At 37.0% G+C, this 10,207-nt stretch overlaps 1 protein-coding gene across 1 annotated transcript; it reads right to left on the bottom strand.

Moving 5' to 3' along the window:
- Positions 1–841: 841 nt before the first annotated feature.
- On the bottom strand, positions 842–6,108 carry LOC109236504 (thiocyanate methyltransferase 1-like). The gene is made up of 8 exons (XM_019402695.1): positions 5,918–6,108; positions 5,282–5,412; positions 4,392–4,478; positions 2,540–2,640; positions 2,363–2,462; positions 1,883–1,929; positions 1,659–1,737; positions 842–1,292 (listed from the first exon to the last, which is right to left on the bottom strand). Exons 1-8 carry the CDS (start codon positions 6,078–6,080, stop codon positions 1,239–1,241), a joined length of 762 nt encoding a protein of 253 aa, XP_019258240.1. The 5' UTR covers positions 6,081–6,108; the 3' UTR covers positions 842–1,238.
- Between the last annotated feature and the right edge of the window lie 4,099 nt (positions 6,109–10,207).

Below are 10,207 nucleotides of genomic sequence, written 5' to 3'. Positions count from 1 at the left end.
CTTACCGCCTTATGTCGAAATCGTTGATAATACACAACATATAGCCAGTTTAACGGTACTTGATATCTACGTTAGAGGAAGGTATTCGAACGTGGTAAAATAGTCGAGGTACATGTATACTGGAATAGAGATTTGGGGATGCTTTGGTTAAGAATGGGGCTCCGTGGGAAATGATTTTGTAAGAAATTCTCCGCTCTACTCCGCCCATTAAAGCACCTTCATTGGAGAACTAGACTTTATCATTCCAGGAAGAAAAATTGGAAAAAAAGATAAAGAGATTTTTTCCACCCTAGGAGCACATTTAGGCTTTTTTCTTTTACCCCTCCCTAGGAGCTTCCCCACTTTGTTCCCATGGTGACTCGAACCCACAACCATAAGGTTGGAGGTAGAGATGCTTACCACTTGAGCAACCCTCTTATCAGACATTTAGTTGAAAAACCATAAAGTGAGTAAACTGTGCAAGTAAAGATGTTAACTTGTGTATAAGGCCATAAAAATAAACCTGACCCTAACTTCACCCATTCACAAGGTGAAGATTACTCAAGATCATACAAGAAGACAAGAACTCTTTCTCTCACTAACATGAGATATTATCAAAATCATCCACATACTCAAGGCTAGACATCTTGAGCGTGAACATAACATGGCGTTCCAACATTGAGTAAACCAAGACATAAATGGGCTTGGCTCTAATACCACATTAAAGAAATTAAACTCCAAGTCTAATTCAACCCTGAAATTTATCTCACAAGACCATATCAGAAGACAACAATGCACTCCCACAACCAATACGGCAACTCTAACAACATGTGTAGTAGTATAAGCAAGTTAGACACTAATATGACGAATAAAAGAAAAATGGATGTATCCTTTAATTATAATATGGTATGGACATAGTTACACGATTCTGCATTATTTTTAACATCTTTTAAACCTTTAAAAAAACACTAATATCTTCCTCTTTGGCCCAAACAACTAAAAGTACATCATTAGATGGACCCAAGTTGACTACCCATGAAAAATTTTAATACATGCCTCACATAACCAAACACAAGCTATGTGAGGTTGGTTTATTAATGGACAAGTGGACTTTAATAGGTCTCACTAGTCGATTCATCAGAACCAACTCCCCTCTTTCTTTCCTGTGTTATGTGTGTTTGTTAACAATATACATTGGGAGGAATCACAGAACAGATGGCACAACCTGAGAATGAAAACCAACAGGGATGAAATGATATTCAGAGCAAGGATTTGCAAATGGACCTTTTCCACCTTCCCAGCTTCTCTCTTCCCTGTAAAGATAACAAGAAAGCATAGTACGTAAGACTCCTATCGCAGGGAGAAATTACCTTAGAGAAAACTACAATCCCAATAAGATTACAATTTACGTATGCATAATTTCATTTTCGATGGCATGTCATTGTGCAGAGATCACGAGGTCTCTGACTCACATACGCACAACAACAACCAACCAGGTGTTCACCAAATATCAATTTTTAATATCAATGATCTCTAGCGTTGTTTTTATGGGCATGCGCAGGAAGAGCTAAGGCTCTCGATAGCAATGAACTTTTCTCAAAGAAATATGCAAGTGTTGTGCAGCGAAGCAAACGAAATTTGCCAAGTGTCACTGCCCAAATTTAAGCAAATGTACTCACTCTCCGAGGTGGAATAGCCAGGTGATTCTCCACAATGGACTCTGCCTTGATCCCCAGGGGGTGCAAGACTTCTTCATAACTACTCAGAGAAATCATAACAATTAGTCATTCATATTAATGAACTCATGAAAGAAGCTAGATAATTCAGCTTCTTTAACACAACAAGATGAGAAGTCTCGGAGGGGAGCAGATCTAGAAAGAGACTAAAAGAAAATAGAGATTACTCGGAAACTGATACTTTATATGGAGGCCCGCCTTCATGGTCGCTTATCTGGAAAACAACAAGAATCTCAAAACCGAGGAAGAAAGGAAAGGAAATAATGTAATGAATAGCAAATCTACCGATTCATAGTCAATTGTTACAGTGAGCTACCAACCCTTTTAGCATAATGTAGGTTTGACCTGGCAATGCGACTATCTTTTGCCCCTTCCCCTTAGGGGTAAGAGCACATGTAGATGATGTTTCCATCAATAGTACAAAAACGTTAAAGACTGACAATTTCACTGATATCATGTATGATACTTACTTGAAAAATAACGAGTCCTATATTGGATCTATTACATGAGCATAACATAAAATTTCCCATGATACTATAAGTAACTTCAATCATAGTATTAAGTCTTTATTTCATAAGAAATTAAATGATCATAGGTTTGTAAAAGAGAAGGGAAGAAATTTAATGGAAAAAGAACTATTGACAAACCGGAAAAATCAGTGTAATAAGCTCCCCATCTGGTTTTAGAAGATCTCGAATTCTACTGGCCCATTGTGCTCTCATCTCTGGTTCAATGGCACAAAAGAAACTGCCAATTCGAAAGTAATGCTGTCACATAACTGGCCATTTCGTAAGATAATAAACACATGGTCATGTCAATCTTACGTGTAGTCAAAGATAAGATCAAACAAATGATTGGGACGCCAGGTGAAGAAATCTGCCTCTAGAAAAGCAAAATACTCCGCACTTTTTGATGATGAAAACAGCTACCTTGTGCAAAAATAAGGTGTAGATACTTTGAGAAATCATCAGAATGTATGAACAAAACCAACAGAATCACCACTATAAACCTGTTCTCTGAACTTTCAAGAAGTTAGAACTATATATTGAAATGGGTCCTCAAGAACAACAGACAACATATGAAGCATTTCCTTTGACCAAAATGACAATGGAAAAATTAAATGCAGACTCTCATGGTTGAGCTTCTGTGTCACTCAAAATTCTGGACGAAAAGCTGAAACTTCCTATATCAAAATCACACAGCAATATCAACAACCAAACTGAGAAAAACTTAGCTAAGTGATCAAAGAAGTTCATAACAGACCGAAAGCTAAAGGTCCTCCTTCAAGTGAAGAACGTAAATTTATTCACCCAATAAAGCAAAAGGGAAGGTAATAAGCATACGCATGCAAGAGAAAATTTGAGGCTGCAGTCCGTCCATAGCTAGCTACTTCTAGCTCCTTATCAGTTTCTATTTTTAGGTTCTCAAGGATCCAATCATTCTTTCTTCCGGAAAGAGATTATTTTGCACGCCAATTTACCTAAACTAAGCCCCCTCTTCCTTACACCATAATGGTGGCTCCTAGCAAACATTACCCTCGAACATCATCACCCCCAGGGTTGCTCAAACATAACAAACATAAAAGGGCGGCCAGAAGGCATACAGTGATAGCCAGAGGCGGAGCCAGGATTTCAAGCTTATGGGTTCGGGATTCTAATCGTTTTAAGTTACTGGGTTCTAAATTAATAATTTATACATATTCAACGGATTTTTTAAGACAAATACAGGGTTTGAACCAAAGCTACTGGGTTCGGCTGAACCCACTGGCGGCACTCTAGCTCCGCCCCTGGTGATAGCTAAGGCACTCTGCGTCCAGCTAAGATCAAAAGCACCTTCCATCATCCAATTTCCAAGAAATTGTTGCCACCACATAATCTCAATTGGTTACAGAGGTATGACCTCCCCCAGTTGGATTCGGAGGAAGGGCATATCTCCGGTAGTCATGATCCTTTTAGTCTACAGGGAACATACCCTAACATTATATTTAAAGAGATTTGTTCAAATTCTTGATCCTTGACAACTAAAAGTCAAATTTCCAAAGGAAGCAAGAAGATGAGCATCATTCACGAAATCGAATTCTTCAGCCAAAGATAACAGTCGGGAAGTTATTTAGTTTCCAATGCACATTGCATTGACAAGCAAGCTATACATCAAGATAAGAGTAAGTAGTGAAAAATAAGCAGACAGGTTGCATAATATTTCAGTTTTGGAAGACAAGTCTTTGAACCATTTCTATAAGGAGGTTTTAGGCGGTGTTGGGGAAACCGCTCCCTTCTGCGCTTAAACCGAGAAGCGAAGTTAAGCGGTAAGGAAGTCACTTCAGATGGGGGGAAGCGATGCGGCTTCGATGAAGTGTACGCTTCAAAGAGTGAAGCGTGAAGCGAGAAGCACGCGTTTTACTTTCTTTTAAGTTTTAAAGGGTTTAATTTAAAGAAAAATACTTTCTGAAGGGTTTAATTGTTGTCTACTGCACCTGTGAGTCCACCTTCAGAAACTGCGCGACTCAACAGAGCTAGGGTTTTCAAAAGTTGAAGACTTCTTCAAGGCTCAGGTGTGAATCGGGGCCTTGTCGCTTCACGTTTTAAGTGAATCGGGGCCTTGTCGTTTCGCTTCACGCTCGCCCCAACACTAGTTTTAGCACACCAGATTGAAGTGATCAAAAGTATTAGCTCTTACTTTTGTAGCTTGCTTCATAGCATTTTCTGATATATCCAAGCCAACAACAAAGCGTTCAGGGCATGCAATTGCCACCACGTCATGACCCTGCACAGCATATACTTCAACTAAGTGAAACGAAACAATATCAAAACAGTAAAAGAGAAAGAGAGGTAGCTTTTGGTGCAATGAAGCAATGGTGCTACGTATGATTAAACAAAAGAAAAAAATCGGAAGACCAAATTAGTTGATTAGACCCATGAATATTTGGTGTCAAATGGCCTAATAACAACAATATTGGAACCACGTGTTGCATATAAATAAATGGTTGATCACCCGTTCTTTTTTTAGAAATCCTAAGGGCCAATAGAGCATGGCTCAAAACTCGACGAATAATGGGTACGCCACTCTACCTTTTCCACTTAATTACCACGTTTTCTCTGCAGGGTTTGAACTTGTGACGTGTGTCTAACCCACACATCACGCACTGCGCTCTGGCCAATAGATCAAAGCCCCGGGGACAATCTCAAGTTCATGTATTAATCAGAAGAAAACATTCTACTTGACTTTTTTTTCTTTTTCTTTTTGAAAATGAACATTCCACTTGACTTTTCTCATGAGGAAAAATCAGAAACTATTAAAGTCAGCCATCCTTCCATAATTATGCAAATTGAGCATGCATGAACTCTTAATTTCTGGATATTACCATTACACAATTAGCAGAGAAAATCTAACTTTTTTCTTAAAGCATAAATCATTGAGTATTATAATAAAACCGGCCCCATCAAACCGGACTGAATGTAAAGAATTCACAAACAAGATATAAGACACAATAATGAAGCAAGAAGTACAACATCATGATGTAGTTCGATTCCCGTGAACGAATCAGGAGATAGAACAAAACAACTCACACTGCCACAACCAGGGACCAAAGCCCTGCCTTTGGGAAGGGCACCTCTCTGATGAAGATCAACAAGTATTGGGGTAGGCTGCCCTAAATCCCAGGGTGTCAACCCCTTCTCCCAGCATTGCTCCCAACCACCTAGCAATTACATATGTGAATTTGTAACATTTAATAAAAAAAAAATCCAATTTTTCTTGGGGAGAATAAAAAACTATTGGAAATTGGAAAGAAACAGATGCAAATGGAGCAAAATGATGATCACTCCGTCCCAATTGTTGTGGCAAATTTTCCTTTCTAGTCTGTTCAAAAAGAACATCATACTTACTTATTTAAACACAATTTATTGAAAACCTTTCCATTTAGATAATTATAGCCACACAAATATCTATAGCTTGTTTCAGAAGTATCTCTTACACTGTGTTCAGTTAAACTATACCACATAAAATGAAACAAAGGAAGTAATATAAAGATTCAATTTTTCTTGAGTAAAATCATAATTATTGAACATTGGAAAGAAACAGATGCAAATGGAGCAAAACAATAGTAAGAATTCATATAGCCAATTCCCCTCCCCCCCCCCCCCACCCACACACACACACCACCACCACCACCACCACCCCCCAAAAAAAAGGAAGGGTTTTACCAGAAGGGTCAGAATGAACTAGCTGTTGCATTTTGTCAACTTTAGGCTGTGAATCCTTCGACGAATGGTTTCTTGCCATTGCGAGTCTACAGAGGGGAGCAGTTAATAATGGCAGAGTGTTTAAGAGAAGGGCATAGGAGGAGGAACACAAATGAGTCCTCATTGATTGACCCGTCGGGAATGTAAGAATGGTCGTTCCCATCGGGTCGGATCATTAATATAGTTGGCAGTTATTTATAGCATACTTGTCCAATCTTCAAAAATCAGCTTATTTTGAGAAATATTTTGGCGAAATACATAAACGGCCCCTCCAAGTTGTCAAAAACGGTCAGTTGAATACCTCAACTGAGACTATTTCCAGCTAAACACTTCAAGTAGCTATTAAGTAGGTCAAGTAAACACCTGAGTACAGCAGGCCATATGCGTGAGTTGCACTTGCTGATGACATGGCAAATGAACCAATCAAAAATGACACAGTGTAATTTCGCCATAAGAATTTGACACATGTAATTAACAAAAAAATACATTTAAAAAAGAAAAAAACTTTTCTTCTAAACCAGGTTCCTCCTTCCCCTAACTCTTTCTTCCAAGCTTTCTCAAACCCTTCCACTTACTCCTTGAACCCGTGACCACCATTTCATCTGCAAAAAATTGGGCAAAGAAAAATTTAGATTCCAATCGGAACAAAAGGTAGTAGGTCAGATCTGGAGCAGAAGTGAAGGCTGGCGGTCGTCACCATTTTTCGGCCTAGCCAACGACGAAGGTTTTCCGGCGGGTTTGTTTGTTATCTGCTTCTGGCATCTTGCTGGACTTGGGCTAGTGGCGATAATAATTTGAAAAAGTTACAGAAAAAATGAATTGACAATGAAAAGTGAAATTATATATCGGAAACAAGAAAAAAGAATAAATTTAAGTAGAGTAGAAAAATTCACAACTTTAATCAAATTTAAAGTTGTCTAACCTATTTAGTGGCCTTACCTTGGAGCCGGCCATGAGTGTCTTGATTGAAGAGTGTCAAGCTATTTCCACAAGTACTGGGAGGAATTATATTTTTCGATCAAATCTGGGAAACAGAATCACCGGGTGTTGATGATGAGTTCTCATATTGTTTTGTGTAGAAGGGGAGTTGTGCTCGGACTTTTTGTCGAAGATTGACGGGGTATGGCATTGGTTTGCTGTGGGTTTTCTTGTTTTTCATCTATGGTGAAAATTTTTTTGAAGAAGGGGAAGAAAAGATGAAGGTATGTGGGTCCACAAAAATAAAGGTTATTTTTTAAACTGAAAAGAAAAAGAAAAGAGCACAATTCATGTCCTCACGCGCTCAATTTATAGTGAGACACAATTGATTTGCCATGTCAGCGCAAAGTATTTACTTGATATACTTTGTAAGTACTTGAAGTGTTTAACTGGAAATAGTCTCAGTTGAGGTGTTCAACTGACCGTTGTGGACAACTTGAAAGGGCTGTTTATGTATTTCGCCAAATATTTTTATCCAGAAATTATTTGTATTTGACTAATTAATTCGTATAACACTTTTAAGTAGTAACTAATATTTGTTCAAACTTCTAAAAAATAATTCAAAGTATATTTTTCTCAAAAGTATTTATGCTTCTCCAAAACTAATTTTTTTCTTCTAAAAGCTTGGCCAAACACTTCAAATTTAAAAAAAAAATAGCTTTGGAGAAGCTTGGCCAAACATCTTATTACTTACTTTATCAATTTTCTCACTTTTTATATAATGCACTTTAATTGTGCAAGAAGACTTTTAAATATTTGTGGGACTATAAATAAAATATGAAGTTAAAAAAAATTAATTTTAAAAATTGTGTGGTTGTAGATTAAAATATGAAAATTAAAAATTTTAATTTTGAATATTTGTGTGACTATAAATAAAATTTAAAATTTAAAAACTTTTATTTTTAATATATGTGCGACTATAGATAAATATAATATTTAAAACTTTTTATTTTTAATATTTTTGTGACTATAGACAAAATATAAAATCTAAACTTCTAAATATAAAAATATTTTGCTTTAACGTTGTGATATTTGAAAATATTAACTTAATACTCTTAGGGGTCGTTTGGTTGTGGGGCAAGGTGGTAGGTAAGATGAAGTATAGTACTAAATTTATACTATGTTTGGTGTAACACCAAATTTCGTGTCTGCAAAAAATTAATAATGACAAGAAAAATAGTGACAAATATTATATTTGATTTCAATCAATGGGGTTACAATCTCTAGAATATCTCAAATCTAAACAGATGTAGTCCTCTGATTCTTCTCCTTAAGAATGATTGTTCAAGGGCTCAAGAGCTTAATCTTGAACTTGACGGATTTCAGATTTGTGGTGCGTCACGAAATGTTTGAAGACCGTCACGAACCAGGATTTGATGTGAGTTATTATGGACGGAAGATTTGAAGTCGCCCGCCTATGATTTGAGTTCGCATTTGGAATTTGACCACAGACGAAGATTGTAGATATAGGAATCTTGGTGTTGTTCTTAAGAGCTTCTCTTACCTTTCTTCTACTTGCTTGATGTGCTTCTAGCCTTGTGCATTGACATCTTTATATAGATGTGGGGTGGAGTAGCCTCAAAGAAAAAGTTTATGGGTCATTGGGCTTGGACCATGGGTCGACCCATTTGATAGAAGACCAATTAATGAGCTAGCTGATAAATGATAAAAAGTGCATATTTTTGAGTATATTTGTATATTAATTCTTGTGTGTGTCGCGGGAGATTACATGATTTTCGAAGTGAAATATACTCATAATGTGTTTCTTATGTGTAGGAACGATTTTGGATGATAAATGATCAAAAGATGATGATTCGACACAAAAAGAAGAAATTAAAGGAGTGAGAGTTCGTCTATTCTCGTGCGTGGCACGAAGTCGGACGCGAAAAAGGAGAAAATTTAAGGCACAAAACAGCGAAGCGAAGCAAAGGCACGAAGCGCTTCGCGAAATGGAAGAATCTCAAAAGCTGGATCCGCGTCAAAGTCCGCGTCTAGACACGAAGGCAAACGCGGATCCGCGTCAAAGTCCGCGTCTAGACACGAAGGCAGACGCGGATTCCAGCTCTCCCATCCGAAGTTGGATTGAAGAATTCTGCCCCTCATCAACCCTAGGTCATATAAATACATCCTAAAAATACCACTTTGGGGGGAGACGCCACTTTAGAGGAAAGATACACACGGGATCGTGAGGAGGCGGAGAATTCTCAGTTTTCTTCATTTTTTTCTAGCAGTTTCAATTGATTCAGCACTTATGCAATTGTTTGATCACATCATGAGTGGCTAAACACCCATTGTTCTGGGGTTGTGATTTAGCCATGAATATTGTTGTTTGATATTAACTTAACCCTGATTATAATTCACCAACATATGGTTGTTTCTTCAATTCTGTGTTTAATTGCTTAATTGTCTGGCCAACAGTTAGGTTCTATTTACTATCTATGCTATGCTTGGGAAAGCCGTGTTTAGATTAGAGGAGAATTGAAGAGAGCATGATATTAACCCTTAGGGGGAGCGGATTTGTGGTTAGTATAGGAATATACCTAGTCACCGTGCTTAATTAAATATCGTGATCTTAATGCATTCTTAATAGATTGATTTCATAGGAATATAGGCATTAATCTATTGAGAACAGGTGAGTAGTACCTCGGTAGAAGGCTATAAGAGCATTTATCGATTAATTAGCAATCATGAGTGAATTATATGAAAGGGAGAGTTAATTAGAACACAATACGATTGGTGAATCGATCACAACCCTGAAATATTTGTCTCTACTGAATACACAACAATCAACTCGTTACTTGATAATTTAGTTAGTATTTAGAATCGTAGTATAATATAATCATATTATTGAACTTTGATTTTAGCTGGATTGAATAACAATTTTAGTGATTTCGTGAGTAGTTTACACAAGTCTCTGTGGGTTCAACACTCAACTTATCATTATATTACTTGTCGACCACGTATACTTGCGTGTGCGTTTGGGAGCAACACTAGCCCAATAGTATAATGGACTTTTATTTAAATCAATTTAATTGAATTTAAATAATTGACCTAAATATGGCAATCCATAATATTTATTTGGACTAATATATATTTAATTTATGATAAAATCCAAAAATATTATGAATTTAAATTTAATAAAAATTCAATTGCTTAAAAATTTCCCCTACTTCAAGGCTTATTGGGTTGTAGGCTTACCGAAATCAAAGAGAAGACTTGAAGCACAAGTGACGACAATGTCTCTTTATGACTCATTTAACCAAACCGTTCAAT

Source organism: Nicotiana attenuata, unplaced genomic scaffold (assembly GCF_001879085.1).
Source record: "Nicotiana attenuata strain UT unplaced genomic scaffold, NIATTr2, whole genome shotgun sequence".
In the NCBI taxonomy this organism is placed as follows: domain Eukaryota; kingdom Viridiplantae; phylum Streptophyta; class Magnoliopsida; order Solanales; family Solanaceae; genus Nicotiana; species Nicotiana attenuata.
Note: the sequence above shows the minus strand (reverse complement) of the source record. Positions and strands in the feature narration are given on the sequence as shown.

Excerpts from the sequence above, each read along its gene's own strand:
- LOC109236504 (XM_019402695.1), bottom strand. The coding sequence starts at position 6,080 with ATGAGGACTCATTTGTGTTCCTCCTCCTATGCCCTTCTCTTAAACACT. Across the intron at positions 4,479-5,281 it reads TGGTCCCTGGTTGTGGCAGT|GGTCATGACGTGGTGGCAAT; the intron begins GTGAGTTGTTTT and ends TATGCTGTGCAG. Across the intron at positions 2,463-2,539 it reads GATCTTATCTTTGACTACAC|TTTCTTTTGTGCCATTGAAC; the intron begins GTAAGATTGACA and ends TCGAATTGGCAG.